The 18,619-nt window shown below is 39.0% G+C and overlaps 2 protein-coding genes across 13 annotated transcripts in view; one reads left to right on the top strand and one right to left on the bottom strand.

The window, feature by feature from the left end:
* The window catches only part of DKK2 (dickkopf Wnt signaling pathway inhibitor 2), a 610,668-nt gene that overhangs the window by 339,734 nt on the left and 252,315 nt on the right, over positions 1-18,619 (top strand). Inside the window, exon 1 of one of the 9 annotated variants that reach the window (XM_081484725.1) lies at positions 16,928-16,967. The exons of 5 other annotated variants lie outside the window; for them this stretch is intronic. The gene's annotated coding sequence lies outside the window, so the exon portion shown is untranslated. Of the gene's footprint in view, positions 1-16,927; positions 17,021-18,619 lie in introns of those variants that run through there. 3 more of the 9 variants (XM_081484717.1, XM_081484696.1, XM_081484685.1) reach the window with 3 other exon arrangements.
* On the bottom strand, positions 12,138-15,341 carry LOC145530134 (centriole and centriolar satellite protein OFD1-like). 4 transcript variants are annotated; one of them, XM_081551179.1, is made up of 3 exons: positions 14,329-15,341; positions 12,786-14,208; positions 12,138-12,665 (listed from the first exon to the last, which is right to left on the bottom strand). In XM_081551179.1, the coding sequence occupies exons 1-3, from the start codon at positions 15,247-15,249 to the stop codon at positions 12,238-12,240; spliced, it is 2,772 nt and encodes a 923-aa protein (XP_081407305.1). In that variant the 5' UTR covers positions 15,250-15,341; the 3' UTR covers positions 12,138-12,237. The 4 variants fall into 4 exon arrangements, with proteins under 4 accessions (XP_081407305.1, XP_081407204.1, XP_081407256.1 ...); XM_081551078.1 differs by having other exon boundaries at positions 12,786-15,341; XM_081551130.1 differs by having other exon boundaries at positions 12,138-14,208.

Genomic DNA, 18,619 nt, shown 5'->3' with positions numbered 1-18,619 from the left:
TATGATTATCATGATATGGCAAAAACTGAACAACACCCCCCAACCCCATGAGATCATAAATAAACAGGGGATTTTTTAAAGTGACATTTAAGATATGAATTTTTCTCATGTGTTTAATTTAGTCTTTATGGTAAAGTGCTTCTGCATTAGCTCTGAGGTAAAGAATCAGCCTGCAGTGCAGGAGTTGTAGGAGATGCAGGTTCGATCCCTGGGTCAGGAAGATCCCCTGGAAGAGGGCATGGCAACCCACTCCAGTATTCTTGCCTGGAGAATCCCATGGACAAAAGAGCCTGGCAGGTCCATGGGGTCGCAAAGAGTCAGACACGACTGAAGTGACTTCACCCAGATAAATAAAGTAGGTGTGATTACCCCCTTTTACAAGAGAGGAAAAATTGAGAGAGGTTATTGCTTATTCATTCGTTATTCAACACATATTTGTGAAATGCCTCCTCAGACACTGTTCTAGGTTTGGGGAGCAAGCAATAGGGGGTGATGAGGGAACAGGATGTTTGCATCCATGGAGTTACATTCTTGGGAGTAATTGTGGTCAGGTGATAACTAGCACTAAACAAGTGACAAGTGCACAAATAGAGATAATTTTCGATACTGTTAAGTTTATGAAGACAGTACAAGATAATGGGATAGACTGACTGGGAGGTGAACATAATGGGAGAAAGGGGGACCAGGGAGCACCTCTCTGAAAAGGTGACATTTGAGTTGGGATCCAGTTTGTCTCAGTGGAGTAACTAAGATTTTAACTTAGGACTCTCCTAGTGCTGCTGCTGCTGCTGCTGCTAAGTCGCTTCAGTCGTGTCCGACTCTGTGTGACCCCATAGACGGCAGCCCACCGGGCTCCCCCGTCCCTGGGATTCTCTAGGCAAGAATACTGGAGTGGGTTGCCATTTCCCTCTCCAGTGCGTGAAAGTGAAAAGTGAAAGTGAAGTCGCTCAGTCGTGTCCGACTCTTAGCGACCCCATGGACCGCAGCCTACCAGGCTCCTCCATCCATGGGATTTTCCAGGCAAGAGTACTGGAGTGGGGTGCCAATGCCTTCTCCCTCCTAGCGCTAGGTAACTCTAATAATAACCTTTCTTTTAATCACTCTTGATTTAAACACTACAATACTAAAAGGTCTATATTAATAACAGAAAATTTTAAAAAGTCTAAGTACCTATATCTTTTCTCCTCTTGAGATTGTTAGGGTCAAATTAAGAATGAAAGGAATGCAAAATCTGTAAAGAGTTGTGTACGCTACAGCTTTCTTCTTGTTATGTACCCTTGCAGTCTGGCATGGGATGCATGCTGAGAGAGTAAAAAAGAAAAGGAATGAAACATATATGCTATATTTTGGTTGAAGAAATGAGGAGTAGAGTGATGTAGCAATAAATAAAATATGATCATATTTATTCTTTTTCTGCCCCCAATGTCTTGAGGAAATAACCTGAAGATGAACATCAAAATCATCAAAAATCCACTGCCATGAAAATGATGGTTAATATTTTGGCATATTTTTTCCAAGATTGTTTTATTTGCATTTCTAAATAAACTAACTTTAGATTTGAATATAGACTTTTCTTTTTTCTTTTTTACTAACATTACATTATTAGTCTTATGTTATTTAAACTTCATGAAACATAATTTGTAATGGCCCCAGAATAGTTCATCATATGGCTATGCACTAACTAATGTTCTTAACCATTCCCCTGTGTTGAACGTGTAACTTCATCCAATTTTTTTTTTTTTGTATCCTAAATAGTACTGAAATGATCCTTACACATATTTCTATGTTTGTTCGCCTCATAATGTCCTTTGGATAGCTTTCTAGAGTGAAAGCACTGTCAAAAATAGGAAATTTCATTCAGAAAATTGCTGGGAAAATGTTGCTAGGTAGTTTCAGGCTCTCTTGCAAAGCCACGTTTGATGTCCTGTTTCACCACTTTGAGTAACTGACTTACAAGTGAAAGTTCTGACTTCCAAATGAAAGTCCCAGTGGGAGCCAATGGTCTAAACTTATCAAGTTTGATAGTTATTTGTCCAATATCCTGTTAATCAAAACTTATTTTCACCAAAATTTGAGTCCATGTCCAATGATAATTGATACTCACAGAATAATACTGAGACACTGAAAAATCTTAATCATCAAAAATGAAAAACTTATGTTCAGAAGAGCTTTGTATTATGTATTTATAAAATTATATGTTACTTGTATAGGATTGTATTTACAATTTTCTAAACCTTAAACAAATAACAGTTCTTTTATGCGTGTATGTTACTTTTTAGTTAATCATAATAGCCCAGTCCCTAAGTCAGGTTTAACAACAGAGTTTATTGCATAGTATAACACAGTTTGTTCCTAGTTAATTAAGTAAATAGGAGTGTTAGGTGAGTCATACACTCATTCTGTGCTGTTTTACTTTCCTCGAATAAACTTTCCTCAATTTTATTTCAACCATTCTCTATTTATATTGAAGTCTGTCAGAATAGCCATGAGGCCTGTCAGATGGCCTTAAGGGATTAGCAAATTATAATTTAGCTGAAAAATGACAATTTTAGCAGATCAGTGTTCCCCTCTGGAGGCTAAAAAATATGCATCGACTACACTAAGAAGAGAGATGTTTATTTGAAACTTATCCAAACAATCTAAAACCCCTAGGTGGAAGTCTTGAAGAAAAGGGATTTTCCACAGATTCTAACTTTCCACTTTCTCACTTTCAGATATTCAAGGAACATAGAATTAAATAGCCCATCTGGCTTTGTTGCCTGGGGTGGAAGGGAAAAGAAAAGAAAGAGACAGAGAAACTCAGTAAGAAAGAACTTGAATTTGGCTGAAACTTAAATCCAAGAAAGGGAAGAATAATGTACTTTAAATGAGGTATATTTGGAATAATTCATGATTATAAGGAAATTTAAATAAATGAAATTGAAGTTTATCTAAACAATGAAATAAATGCAAGCATAAATTACCCAGTATTACCTTCATCTTTATCCATTTGCTTTAGGCCATGTTAATTGTATTCTATTTCACTCAATGAGCTTATCTCTAAGTATAGCTATAGGAGAAATGATTTCCTTTAAAACAACTAATTTTATAGTCAAAATATCTCTTAAAGTTCAAGTTAAACAGAAGCTCAGTTCTTATTAAGGTAGGACTTACCATGTGGTGGAATAACTACTGAAGTGGGATTTTGAGCTTTTCCACTTACTGATCTGGGACTTCAGGAAAGTCAAATCACATTTCTGGACCCATTGTCTCCCTCTCATTAAAACGGTAGTATTGGAATGCTAATTTATCTCTTAGGTCACTTCTACTACCTACCCCTTAGAAAATGAAATCCCTGAATTTTATAGGTACCTGATGTATCTTTTTCTCTATCATTATTCTGATTTTTCTCTCCTTCCATTTTTTAAATTTACAATTGTGATTGCTCTAGAGGTATAAAAATAAATTAAACTTATGAATCATTTTGTCATTAATTTCCAATTTACTAGAGAATAAGAATAGTCTTTTGTTTCTTGTGTGTTTTCACATAATGGCTAATTGTTTTTCTGTGCACAGAGGAATTCCTAGCTCTGTTTTTAACGGACTGGCCAATGTCTTTACACACTCCCCATGGAACATTGTAAATAAGATAAACAGATGCATATGTTAGATCATTGAATCTCCATTGTTTAGTCTGTATGTGTGAGGCCTGAGGTTATGTATCCAGGTTCTAAATCTTTGAGAGGTCAGAGTCATTATCCTCTGCTTCTTACAGTTATTCTATCAAGCTCAACAAACCATCCCTTTCTGAGTGCCATTGTCAGCTGGGAGAACTAATCATGGTAAAAGTGAAAGTGTTAGTCACTCAGTCCTGTCTCTTTGCAACCCCACCAACTGTAGCCCACCAGGCTCCTCTGTCCATGGGATTATCCAGGCAAGAATACTGGAGTGGGTAGCCATTCCCTTCTTCAGGGGATCTTCCCGACCCAGGGGATCGAACCTGGGCCTCCCACATTGCAGGAAGATTCTTTACCGTCTGAGCCACCAGGGAAGCCCAAATCATGGTAAAAGAAAAAAAAAAAGTTATAAACATGATGTCACTGGGCACTTAGTGCTGACACTATCAAGAACTGTTTTCCTTAAGAAAGCCCTTCTGTGATGGGAGTGTTATTACTTGGGGTCACTGAAGGACAGAACTGTGATTAACCACATTTGCCACTAGAGGGCAGTGCTGACCATTCACAGAGATAGTGAAGCCATCGTGATGGCCTTTGGACTCTGAAAAGTTCAGAGATAGAAGAGTGTCTGAAGTTTGTGCCATTGGTTGAGATTATATGGATCCTGAGTCCCTTATGAATTTTGTATTATGTGCAGGCCTTATTAGATATAATTTGAACTTGGATGATGATTATATTCTATATTATTATTAAGGATTACTTCTCATTCCTGGATACAAGTCAATTGTTTCAGAAACTTAAGTAACTTCTTGCTTTGGAGGATTTCTCGATAGGCTCTAGGTTCCCCTACTTTTTCCTTTTTAAAAATGTTATAGTAAGCGTCAATCCAGAAGTAAATGTAGGGTAAATGTACAGGTCATAGTGATGGTATTAGAGGTACTTTGATAAGATTCTTGTACTCCCGTGCAACCTGAAACTCCTTCACTTTTCTCATTTGAAGGCTTGTCATTCTATCCTTAGGCATTAGTCATTTTGAACCAAATCACTTCCCTACAGTTTCTCCTACTACAAATGTTTGTTATTTGCATGTCTTATGATAGGAACTGTGCCTTGATCTTAGGCTTCAAGAATTCACTTGTCTTCAATATTACCTGAAAGATGTGATGCTAGGGCATGGTTTTTAGCTTATATTTACTTGACAAAGGTCATTTGGCTTTTTGATTGTCTCTCTATGACTATTTACCTTGATCAGCTTTCATTATAAGAGAATGAAGAACTAACTAACCTACTATAAATAAGTATTTCTTGTGTATGTTACTGCATTTAATGCTCATAACAACTCATAACATAACATAATGCTTGTAACAAGCAAAAGTAGGGATTGCTTGTTACATCCATTTTATAGATGAGTAAATCGAGGTTTAGAGTTGAAATAACTTTCTCAGGATCACAAAGCTTGTAAGAGAAGGGACCAGGATTGGAATCCAGGTTTGCTTGTCTCCAAAGCCCATATCAAAACCTGTGGAAGAAGATACAAAACAGCAAGAACTGGTATTACAGAAAAATAAATGAGTTGATTTTTCTGCAACACCAAGTTTGAATTTTTTTCTAGGTGTTTTCTTTAATATTTATTTATGTCTTTATAAAAAAACTTTTAATCTCTCATCCCATTTTTCCTTATTAAAAGAAAAGCTTATTTTTTGCTTCTTTGTTTTATTAACTACATTTTCCAGACTGAAAAAGGACTTCCCTAGTGATGCAGTGATAAAGAATCCGCCCGCAATGAAGGCAATGAAGGAGACATGTTTTGTATCCCTGAGGAGATCCCCTGGAGGAGGAAATGGCAACCCACTCCAGTATTCTTGCCTGGGAAATCCCACGGACAGAGGAGCCAGGCAGGCTACATACAGGCCATAGGGTCACAAAAGAATCAGACATGACCTAGCGACTAAACAATAGCAGCGAAGCCCGTGTGTTTTCCTAAGTATTGAATTACCTCATGTGGAATCCACAGTAAAATTTCTGTCCCCCACTCCCTATCACTCCCATTTCTCTACTCCATGCAGGGCAGGGGTTGATGATTTCTAATCTTTACTCTTCTAGCCTGCTATTCTAGTGAGAACATGTCCTGACCCTACTACATTTACTGATGTAATGTGATGCTCACTACAGAAGGTCTGGCTTTGAGTCAAGGTGTTTGAGCATTGTAGTGCCCCTCCAAGTCTTCTGACAGTTATTGAAACTCTAAAAGCCAAAGGGCTCTAGCAGGCAGCTCAGGCCACTGAAATAAAATACAATACACTGAACAGTAAACGATAGGAATTTATTTCTCACAGTCTTGGAGACTGGGAGTCAATTTGCTTTCCTGGTGAAGGCTCTCATCCTGACTTTCAGATGGCCACCTTCTAACTGTGACCTTACGTGGTGGAGCGTGAGAGGAAGCACTCTCTCTGATGTCTCTGCTTATAAGGGCACCAATACCATTATGAGGGCCTCATTCTTACAACCTCACCTAAACCTAATTACTTTCCACAGCTCCCATCTCTGCACATCATCACATTAGGGGTTAGGACTTTACCATATGAACTTGGGGAGAGGATACAATTGAGTCCATAGCAACCCTGCATATGAAATGCCAGCTAAGTTACCTGCCGGGAGAAATATCAGTAACCTCAGATATGCAGATGATACCACTCTTATAGCAGAAAGCTAAGAGGAACTGAAGAGCCTCTTGATGAAAGTGAAAGAGGAGATTGAAAAAAACTGGCTTACAACTCAGCATTCAAGAAACTAAGATCATGGCATCTGGTCCCATCACTTCATGTCAAATAGATGGGGAAATGATGGAAACAGTGACAGACTTTATTTTCTTGGGCTCCGAAATCACTGCAGATGATGGTGACTGCAGCCATGAAATTAAAAGACACTTGCTCCTTTGAAGAAAACTTATGACAAACCTAGACAGCATACTAAAAAGCAGAGACATCACTTTGCTGACAAAGGTCCGTCTAGTCAAAGCTATGATTTTTCCAGTAGTCATGTGTGGATATGAGAGTTGGACCATAAAGAAAGCTGAGTGCCAAAGAATTGATGTTTTTGAACTGTGGTATTGGAGAAGACTCTTGAGAGTCCCTTGGACTGCAAGGAGATCAAACCAGTCAGTTCTAAAGGAAATCAGTCCTGAATATTCATTGAAAGGACTGATGCTGAAGCTGAAACTCCAATACTTTAGCCACCTGATGCGAAGAACTGACTCATTTGAAAAGACCCTGATGCTGGGAAAGATTGAAGGCAGGAGGAGAAGGGGATGACAGAGGATGAGATGATTGGATGGCATCACCAACTTGATGGACATGAATTTGAGTAAGCTCCAGGAGTTGGTGATGGACAGGGAAGCCTGGCATGCTGCAATACATGGGGTGGCAAATAGTTGGACGTGACTGAGCAACTGATATTACCTTTTTCAAAATATAAGGAGGAAAACTGGAAGGGGGAATGTTGGGCAAGCATTTTACTTTTGTGTTCATCCTCTGTAATTTGGTGAAAATGATAGCCCATATTATTTGGTAGACATGGAAGTGATGTGGTAATTCTACTCCAGTAGTAACTGAGTTTCTGGAGAACAGCGCTATTCATCTCTGTATGACTGACAACTCCATGTTAACTGGCACATACATGCTGAGCAAGGCAGTGATCCTCTAGGGAGCAATACCTCTAAACCTGCCTTTCTGGGGGTGGTTTAGGGCTATGAGGATGATACACAGGCTTCCTGGAGTTCTCAATTTTCCATGTTTTAAAAAGTGGAAGCCAGGTTTATTGAGGTCTGATTTACACACAGTAAAAGTCACGTCCTTAAATGTATAGTTGAGGTTTTGGTGAATATACACATTAATGTATATTATATATCACTAGCATAGGGAAAAATAGAATATTTTTGTCATCCCCAAAGGTTCCTTATGCCCTTTTCTAGTCAGTCTCTTTCTTCCATACATAGCCCCTTGTTACTTAGTGTTAGTTGCTCAGTCATGTCCGACTGTTTGCGATCCCATTGACTGGAGCCCGCCAGGCTCCTCTGTCCATGGAATTCTCCAGGCAGGAATACTGGAGTGGGTTGACTTTCCCTTCTCCAGGGGCTCTTCCTGACCCAGGGATTGAACCTGGGTCTCCTGCACTGGCAGGCAGATTCTTTACCACGTGAGCCACCAGGGAAGCCCTACAAAGCCCCTACCTGCCACTAATCTAATTACTGTATATAGTTTTGCTGTTTCTGGAATATCATCTGAACAGAGTCACATAGTGTTTTGCCTTTTGGATCTGGCTTCTTTTTTGAGATTCCTCCATATTTTTACATGTGTCAGTAATTTGCTTCTTTTTATCACCAAGTAATATTCCATATTTCAAAGTTTTTTTTTCATTCACCAGTTAATGGTATTTGAATTGTTTTCATATTTGACTCTTCTTTGGGCCTTCCTGGTAGCTCAGATGGTAAAGAATCTGCCTGCAATGCAGGAGACCTAGGTTCAATCTCTGAATCAGGAAGATCCCCTGAAGAAGAGAATGACTACCCTCTCCAGTATTCTTGCCTGGAGAATTCCATGGACAGAGAACCTAGGCGGCCTGCATGTAGTCCATGGGGTTGCAAAGAGTCAGACGTGATGGAGCGACTAACACTTGACTCTTTTAAATAAAGTAGTTATATTCTGTTAATGTTTTTGTCCCATCCCTAGATTCATATGTCGAAGTTCTAACTCCCCACAATGACTGTATTTGGAGGTAAGGCTTGCGAGGAGGCAATAAAGGTTAAATAAGTTCATACAGGTGGTGTCCTTATATGAAAAATGGAGTTCCCAACCTTCTCCCCACCCCTTACCCACACTGAGCGCACCAAAAGAAGAGGTCAAGTGAGCACACAACAAAAGGATGGCTGCCAATCAGGAGACGAAGCCTCAGGATGAAATCGACTTTACCAGAAACTTGATCTTGGACTTCTCAGCTTCAAGAACTGTGAGAAATTTCTGTTTTTGGTTTTTTTTTTAATTTTTAAAAAAATATTTATTTATGTGTCTCCATCTGGTCTTAGTTGCGGCATGTGGGATCTAGTTCTCTGACCAGGGATCTATCCTGTGCCATCTGCATTGGGTGTGTGGAGTCCTAGCCTCTAGACGACCAGGGAGATCCCATATTTCTGTTCTGTGGGCCTTCCAGTCTATGGTGTTTTGTTATGACAGCCTAGGCAGACTAATACAATATCTGTGCACAAGTCTCTGTGTTTGTTGTTATTTAGCCGCTAAGTCATGTCCGACTCTTTTGCGACCCCATGGACTGTAGCCTGCTAGGCTCCTTTATTTGTGGGATTTTCCAGGCAAGAATACTGGAATGGGTTGCCATTTTCTACTCCAGGGGATCTTCCTGACCCAGGGATCAAACCTGAATCTCCTGAATTGGCAGGCAGATACTTTACCACTGAACCACCAGGGAAACCCCTAAGTCTCTGTGTAGATATATGTTTTTATGTCTTTTCAGTAAATACCTAGGAGTGAGATTTTGGAGGTCACATGGTAAGTTAAGTATATTTAAGTTAATAAGAAACTTCCAACCAGTTTTCCAAAGTGGCTGTATCATTTTGCATTTCCATCAATAGTGTGTGAGGATTTCTCTCGATCTACATAGAAGCCAATACTTGGTGTAGTTAGTCTTTTGAAATCTCAGTCATCCTAGAGAGTAGTGATAGCCTATTGTGGTTATAATAAATACTGATGTTGAGGATCATTTTAGGGCTAGTTTCCCATCTTTATTTGGTGAGACATCTGTTGAAATATTCAGCTCATTTTTAAAAGTTGAGTTGTTTTACTATTGAGCCATAATAGTTCAGTGTATTCTAGATATAAATTATCAAATATCTGTTTTGCAAACATTTTCTCCAAGGTTGAGTCTTCCCTTTTCTTTTTTCTTGATAGTATGTTTTGAAGCACAGAAGTTTGAATAAATTCCAAAATAATTCTTTCTTTTATATTTACTTCTTTTAGTGTCCTAAGAAATCTTCACCTAATCCAAGTTCACAAAGGTTTTTTTTGCTTCTGATTGACTTAGAAATTTTATAGTTTCAGATTTTACATTAAATCTATGATAAATCTAAGGCTAATTTTTGTGTACGGTCAATACTCACTTTTTAAAATATGAATATCTCTTCATTTTTAAAGAGTGAAATGTAGAACTAGATTGTCCTTTCTTGCCACATGGTGAATTGAGATTATTTTGATCATAGACCTGATGGAATTATATTAAATTAATTAAATTAAATTAAAACCTTAATTTTTTTTTAATATTGAAAAATTTTTTCAAAAAGCGAACAGAGGGAAAAATTCTATGCAAATAGAAGCCAAAAGAAAGCAGAGGTGCTATACTTTTATCATACAAAGTAGACTTTAAGCCAGAGATTGTAACAATACACAAAGGAGGTCATAATGTAATGATATAGAGGTCAGCTCAGCAAAACATGTAACATTTGTAAATATTTATGCAACCAATATAAAAGCACCTATATTACAAAGTACAGTAATCAAAACAGTATGGTACTGGCATAAAAACACATAACAGAACAGAATATGGAGCCCAGAAATAAACCTATGTATATATGGTCAACCAATTTCCAACAAAGGAGCCAAGACTATGTGAAAGAACAGTCTCATCAATAAGTGGTGTTGGGAAAACTGTATAGGCACATGCAAAAGAATGAAACCTGACCCCCATCTCACACCACACACAAAAATCAACTCAAAATGGATTAAAGACTTGAAGACATAAGACCTGAAACCGTAAAATTCCTAGAAGAAAACATACAAGGTAAACACTGGTTTTGATGATGACTCTGATTTCATACTAAAGAGAAAAACAAACAAGTGAGAAATCAAAAACCTTTTGCACAGCAGAGAAAATAATCAACAAAATTAAATGGTAATCTATATAATGGAAGAAATATTTACAAACCATGTTTCTAATAAGGGGATAATATTCAAACTATATAAAGAACTCCAATAACTCAATCCAACAACTCCAACTCTCACATCCATACATGACTACTGGAAAAACCATAGCTTTGACTAGACAGACCTTTGTCAGCAAAGTAATGTCTCTGCTTTTTAATAGGCTGTCTAGGTTGGTCATAGCTTTTCTTCCAAGGAGCAAGTGCCTTTTAATTTCATATCTGCAGTCACCATCTGCAGTGATTTTGGAGCCCAAGAAAATAAAGTCTGTCACTGTTTCCATTATTTCCCCATCTATTTGCCATGAAGTGATGGGACCGGATGCCATGATCTTAGTTTGCTGAATGTCAAGTTTTCAGCCAGCTTTTCACTCTCCTCTTTCACCTTCATTAAGAGTCTCTCTAGTTCCTCTTTGCTTTCTAAGCCATAAGCGTGGTACCATCTGCATATCAGAGGTTATTGATATTTCTCCTTGCAATCTTGATTCCATCTTGTGATTCATCCATCCTGGCATTTCACATGATATACTCTGCATATAAGTTAAATAAGCAGGGTGACAATATATAGCCTTGACGTACTCCTTTCCCTGATTCTGAACCAGTCTGTTGTTCATGTCCAGTTCTAACTGTTGCTTCTTGACCTGCATACAGAGTTCTCAGGAGGCAGGTAAGGTATTCTCATCTTCTGGTATTCCTATCTCTTTAAGAATTTTCCACAGTTTGTTGTGATCCACACAGTCAAAGGCTGAAGTAGAAGCAGATGAAGCAGAAGTAGATGTTTTTCTGGAATTCTCTTGCTTTTTCTATGATCCAACAGATGCTGGGGCAATTTGATCTCTGGTTCTTCTGCCTTTTCTAAATCCAGCTTGCACATCTGGAAATTCTCAGTTCACGTACTGTTGAAGGCTAGCTTGGAGGATTTTGAGCATGACCTTGCTAGCATGTGAAATGAGCGCAGTTGTGCAGTAGTTTGATCATTAGAAGCCTAAGGAATAATAAACACCCCCCAAATCTCCTTCCTATTTTAGTATGGAACTTAATGGCCAAACAAGCATCACCAGCAAAGACAACTAGCCCAATGTAAAGGGGAAGGAATCCTCTAGGGTTTCACTGCAAAGACGGAGTAGACAGACCCTGCCTATGTTATGCTCTGGGTAACCACTGGTTAGCACTAGAATAGAAAAACACGTGTTTGTATTTTCAGTGACAAACCATAAGGAGAATGCCAGGGAAGATGGCCTCCTGTTTGACAGTGGGAGCCCAACACTTAAGAGGAAGGAACACAACTGAACGTTAGAAAAGGGAGGCCTAGAACTTGACCAATAAGATAAGTTCTCAAGAAGATATAACCTAAGACAAAAATGGAGAAAAAAAATAGCAGCTCATTTCAGTGTAATGAAAGGCCTAAGAATGAGAAATCCTGAAGAGGTGTCACTTGACTAGATCATTTTTCATTTATACACTATAGTAGCAAATAGAACTAGGAAAAAAAATCACACTGGATTGCACATGATCTTTATTGAGCAGTTTGTCTCACTATAGAGAACTCACAGGCTGTTAGTTATGATATCGGAGTAAGAAGCTGGGCAGCAAACACGGTTACCAAACGTCATCTGGTTCCTCACGAGAAAAGGCCGCAAAACTGTTGTCTTTGTCACTAGATGGCAGCGTGTCCAATTGTGAGCTCTCTCTGACCACCTCTTTGGAACTCTTATCTGTGGTGTTCTTGTCTTGATCCTGTTGCAGGATTTTCATGTATTTCTCTAGAGCATTTTCACCACGAACAGATTTAGATTTGTCTTTCATTTCCTGAACACTTGATTCGTGTTCTTTTTCCATTTCCAACTTCAATGATTCTGCAATTAGCCTCCTTTCCTGATCCAGCTTCTCGAGTTCTCGCCGCTCCCTCTGCAGAGTCTCCTGCCACTCACTCTGCCTCTGCTCTTCTCCCTGCCTTCGTTCCTTGGCCTGCTGTTCTCGGAGTTTTTCTTCTTCCTTTTGTTCTCCAAGCGATGTCTGGTTGAAGCCCGGGTACTGAAAGGAGACAGGCCTGGTGGGCACAGGGGCTGCAGCACCGTCCACATGAGGCATGTCGCCGGCATGATGGAGCCCATCTCTCTCGAACTGCCTTGGTACGCTCCGTCCATATTCAAAAGATGGTTCAAATTCTTCATTATCCTTAAAAACTAGCTTGTCCGGATTTGAAAATTCACTTTTGTCTTGAAGTTCTGTATGTCTTTGATTAAGACCGGCCTTCTGCTCCAGAGGGCTGGAGAGTGAATGCATGGAAAGGTTGTGCCTGGACTCGGCAGGCGAAGGCTGTGGCTTCCTGTCGGGACAGGTGGCAGTGACAGTGGAGCGGCCCAGACCTTCCAGGTACATGTCACTATCAAGGCTTCTTGCTTTGGGGAGTGGCGTGGAGCAAAGCCGTCTGGAGGCTGTGCTCTTGTGTAACCCTGAGGCCATGCTACTGGGCACCTCGGACACCTCGCTCGCGTCCCCTCCGTGTGTGCTCACTGGAGGCTGCTGAGAGGTGACTCTGGCGTCCACAAAAACACACCTCTCGGGAGCAGCTGCAGTGATGTTCTTGAGAGTCCCCGGCAGACGCAGCGGGGGTGGGCTCCTGGCTGCCAACCGGCTCTTGGCAGGGCGCTGACTGACCCTTTGATGGTAGTTCTGGAAAGCTTTTTCCAGGCGCTCTGCCTCCTGCTCCAGCTCTCTCACCCTTACCTTGGTACTGGCTACAAACTCGAGGTCGGAATCAGGGGAACTGCCCTCTGCGCTGGCATTTGGGTATTTGGGGATCCACGGTGTAACTGGGCCTGCTGTCGCCTCCTCTTGTCTTAGAGGATTTTTCAAGAAATCCCCATTGATGTCGCCATCACGAGGCCCCACCCTGGTGCTCCTTAACCCGCTGATGGAGCGATTTAGCAGAGAGTGCCTCGGGTTGCGGTACACTGCGTTCTCTAGCGCTGTCTGAGTTTGTTTTAGTTGCGACTTTAAAATTGAAACCTGCGTAGTTAACCTGTTGACAGAAGCATCATATTCTAATACCTGGGCCTTCAGCTGGGCGGAGTGCTCAATTTCGCTTTGAAGCTGTTTTTGTAGAGCTTGCTTGTGGGTTTCAAACTCCTTATGCTCAAACGCAATAGCATTTTCTGCTTTCTTTAATTCTTTCTGAAAAATCAGCATTTCGGTAGATGGCTGAGCTACGCGGTTTAAGAGATGCATGTTTTCACTTTTCATGTCTTCCACTTGTTGTTTAAGTAGTTTATTTTGTGCCTGAAGCTCCAGTTTTCCTTCTTTCAGTAGAGAATAGTCACTCATCTCTTTAACCTTCTCACTTAGCATGTGGTTTTGCTTTGTTAATACCAAACACTGAGCTCTGACAGACTCCAACTCAAGCTCGAGTTCTTTCACACGGTTTATAGAACGATCAAGTTCTTCCTTTTTACAATTAAGAGCTGCAAGTTCCTCTTGCAAATGTATAGCTTTTTCTTTATTTTTCCTTTCATCTTCGATCAGTCTGTTGGTTCTAGTGATATAGTCTTCCTTCAGTTCAAGTTGATTCTTTAGAAGTTCGTTCTTGAGCTTTTGGTCATAGGTCTCCTCAATACTCTTTATATTCAACTCCCGCCTCCTCAGTCCATCAGTCACGCTTTTATTTTTTTCTTCTTGCAGCCTCTGGGCCAATTCAAAGGCTTCAATTCTTTGCTTCAGCTCAGCTTCTCTGCCTCTCAGCAAATCTATGTCTTTTAGTAGAAGCTGCCTTTGAGCATGGATTTCTTTTGTTTCATTCTCCTGGTGCTTTTGAATTCTCTCAAGGGTTATCTTTTCCTGAGACATCAGGGCTTCAGATTTTGCTTGACAAGTCCTCTCAAATTCGTTCTGGAACTCAGCAAACTCCTTCTCATACTTCCTTTTCTCTCCCATTTTAATTTTCACTATTTCAGTATCTTTAAAGTATTTCAACTTCTGACTCATTTCTGCCTGTAGCTGCTGTTCTATTTCCCTCTTATATTCGTTTAACTTGATTTCTAAGGATTCTAACTTTGGCTGCTGAGAGCAAGCACCTGCAAACTCATTGTCAATAAGCTGAAGCTTCTCCGCAAGCGAGTCTTGAACGGGAAATGTTGAACTTGTCTGAGTTGCCATATTGCAACTTTCTTTATTCTGATGATATGCTGCCAATTCTTTCAGAAATTGTATAAGAAAACCTTTTTGGTTTTCTTTATCAAATCCTGAAATCAGTGATTTGTAGAGACTGGACTCAGGACTGATTTTAAAAAGATGCAATAGATTCTGCATAGTAAATACCTTTTCTTTTGCCAAACCACTTTCCGGAAAGAAGACAGAAAGCGAATACTCATAGCCACATCTCTGTAAGTGATCAGCTACTAGAGAGTTGGAAGCTTCTATTAAGAGGGAGCTCTCTTCCACTGAGATGGATGGGGACTGCACTTTACCATTTAGAACAGGGTGCATCAGTTCGTGAATCAGCTGGTTTCTAAGTTGTATCTTGAGTGTGTCCAGTATACCCCGATCCTTAAACGTCTGGTACAGCTTTTTGCGCAGATCATCTTGACTCAACACATCAGATTTGGGGAACATGATGGACCAGAAGAAAATCGGTTATGGTTTACCTTCCGCTTCGCCCTGCGAACTAGGAACTCGGACAGAGGCGCGCAAGTCTTGGCGGTTCTGATAGGTGGGCGTGGCTGTGGCCACGCGCGACTCTCACGTGCGGAGACCGGAAGACTGAAGGCTAGAGAAAGTGCAGCATGGGCCTGGAATTCGCGCTGCCTGGAGCCGATGCCAGCCCTCTGAAAGCCAAGCAAAGCCGCCTTAGTGTAGGGCACTCCCTCTTAATTTTAAAGAGTGAAATGTAGAACTAGAATTGTCCTTTCTTGCCACATAGTGAATTGAGATTATTTTGATCATAGACCTGATGGAGTTAAATTGAATATTGACTTGGAAAAATATTTCCTCTGATTTTTTATAGCTATATCTATATTTACATCTATGTCTCTTCTAAACCCTGGACACTCTTCATACTTTATCATTTAGAAAAAAAATAAACCTCAAAAAGGGCAAAGGCAGCCTGTAAGTAAAAGGTTGAGAAGGAATTTCGTTCCAATATACTTGTACTTCCAATGTTCCAATTCATTCCAGAATCACTGAGATTCAGAACACTCTGTTATGGGTGAAAAGACTTTCTAATAATCTAATGCAAAGTGCCAAGGAATGTGTCTCAGTTGGAGTCCCTTGGATTTGAGTAGTTTTAGTAGGACAGCATAAAAAATGACTTTCAGTGAAAGTTGCTCAGTTGTGTCCAACTCTTCGTGACCCCATGGACTATACAGTTCATTGAATTCTCCAGGCCAGAATATTGGAGTGGATAGCCATTCCCTTCTCCAGGGGATCTTCCCAACCCAGGGATTGAACTCAGGTCTCCCACACTGAATGCCTGATAAGTTATTAGTATCTGTAATACATGGTCAGATTACTTCAATACACATAAAAATAAGCTGTTAGATAAAAGACAAAAAGACAGAGGAAACTTTTTCGATAGCTATTATGGCACTGGGAAAGATTCTTTCTAATTGTGAGTTAAGTACTTAGAGACAGGAAACAAAGGGCAGGAATAAATAAGTGCTTTTCTAAGTGAAGATGATAGTGGGGAGATCCTCTAGCAATTGCTTGTTTTGGTTTTATTATTATTAGCATGTTAGTAAATTGTCTGAATAATAGAATCTGCACTGAAATTAACATCAAGCTGTTATGACTAAGATATGTCAGATGCCTGGAAATAAACTTATGAATAAATTCTCAAGTATGTGAATGTAAAAATACAGACAAATGAGGTTTAATATATATATAGAGGTAAGAGATATATTTAAAGGGAAAAAGTGTAGAACTGATGGCGTCAAGGTATTGGTTATAACCTAGAAAAGCAACCTAGGAAAAATGGTAGTTTGCTCCTCAAGGCACCAACCCAGTGGCCTATCATGTGAAGAAAACTGGAAACAAATCAGACAACATCATCTTACAATTGTCTAAGAGCTGGAATACTATACATTCTCCAGGTCACCACTCCTCAGGCAAAATAGAGCTGGAAGTGTCCTGGAGAACAATAAGTAAAATGATCAAGGGGTTTCTATATGAATATTGATTCAAGAAAATTAGGATGGTTTAGGCTAGAAACATGAAAGCACAGAGGGAATATGATCAAAGCCTTAAAGTTGTCAAGTCTTACAGCTAGGTGGAACACGGGCTTGCTTATGAAATCACAGAATATAGAACTAAAAGCCCCTGGTGCTTGACATCCTGTATGTACTACAGCTTTTTAAACTATTGCTTTATAGATAAAGCAGTACAATTAGTGAGTACATTTTCTTTAATGGTGAATTAGGTCTGAATGAATGAGTAGTTTTTGGGACTATGATTATTGATGTTGGTAGAACCACAAAGCAAAAAATGTTTAAGTAATATTTCTAGCCTTTAACAAATTAAATGTATTATTTTTCCCCAGTAAAACCATATTGTGTATTCATTATACAGTAGAACTGTAAAACTATGGATTAAAAATAAGTACCCATACTCTCACTGAGAAATACAAAGAAAGTGTAACACTTTAATATATTTCTCCCATGCATATTTTTGTGTATCTGTGTTCATACTTAAAGTATACTTTTATGGAATATTATAAAAATAATTTCCTATATTATTATAATACTTTTTAATATATTTTTGTGCTCATAATATTAATTGTATGGACATACTCTAACTCACATGATCAATCCTCTATTTCTATTTCTCAACATGTGGGGGTCTTGTCAAACCAACCTGAACTTTTCTAGTGATATTTAAAGTGATGATTACTCAAAAATAGTCCCTTAAGGGGATGGATAGGAGAGTGGAAAAGACATTAGGTTATTGCAAGGTGCCTTAAAAATCTACATTATGTCAATTATTAACTAAATAGCATATACCTAAGGAACTTGTGATATGATTTTTAACTTTATTCACATGCTACAGGATTAATAGAAACCCATTTTAAAGAAACATGGAATGCAGAGTAGCTTTTTCTTTTGTCTTGTGTCAAAAGTACAATCAATAACATGAGAGGAGTTCATAATACTTTTAATTAAAAGGAGATTTTTATGCTTTCAAAAATTAGATAAAATTGCTCCTTAGTCTTCTTTTGACTGTGAATACCAAAGCTAGTGATACTTTTACTGAAAATTTCATTGAAAGCTGTCAGTATGATCGCTTCCATGTGGTTTGGGAGTTTCTTTTCTCTTAACATACATTATTTGAAGAAGGTAAAAGTGGGAAAATAAAAAAATTAACAATCCAACAAATGCTTTTCTTTGAAGAAGTATGAAGATGAATAATATACAGTACCTTTCCTTGGTATAATTAAAATAATATACAAAAAAGTAAGATTTTTATAATGTAACAGAAAGTCAGAGAAGAGAGAAAAACTAGAAAGCTTCATGGAGGAAGTAGGATTTCTGTTGAAGGATGGGTACAATCCATGCAGGTAAATAGAAAAATTGTAAGTCTTCTATTGGGAAGGCAAGGTAACCAAACCCATGGTGTCAATAATGCTATGACATACTAAGAGTATTAAAAAGATTACGTTGGCTGGAGTGGGGAAATTCATTCTGGAAGATACTGAAAAATGGAGATGCAAGATGGATGAAAGATTTTTGACTTTATCCCCATGAATAACGGGGCTCCTTGATGAGATATTTAATAGTAAGTTGACATAATAAATGTGACATTTGTATGTCATATTAGACATACAAATAGACATAATAGACATCCATCTAATAATGATGCATAATGGATTGGAGTGAAGAGAGACTGAACACAACAATACTAGAAACTATACAGAGAGACGAGGAACTAGGGAGACAAGGTCATTACCCACGCAGATGAATGCAGTGTTATGGCTTGTATTTCCCAAGACTAG

This window comes from Giraffa tippelskirchi, chromosome 1 (genome assembly GCF_054371585.1).
Source record: "Giraffa tippelskirchi isolate mGirTip1 chromosome 1, T2T-mGirTip1v1.2.pri, whole genome shotgun sequence".
Taxonomy (NCBI): Eukaryota; Metazoa; Chordata; class Mammalia; order Artiodactyla; family Giraffidae; genus Giraffa; species Giraffa tippelskirchi.
This window is presented reverse-complemented; position numbering and strand designations above follow the sequence as displayed.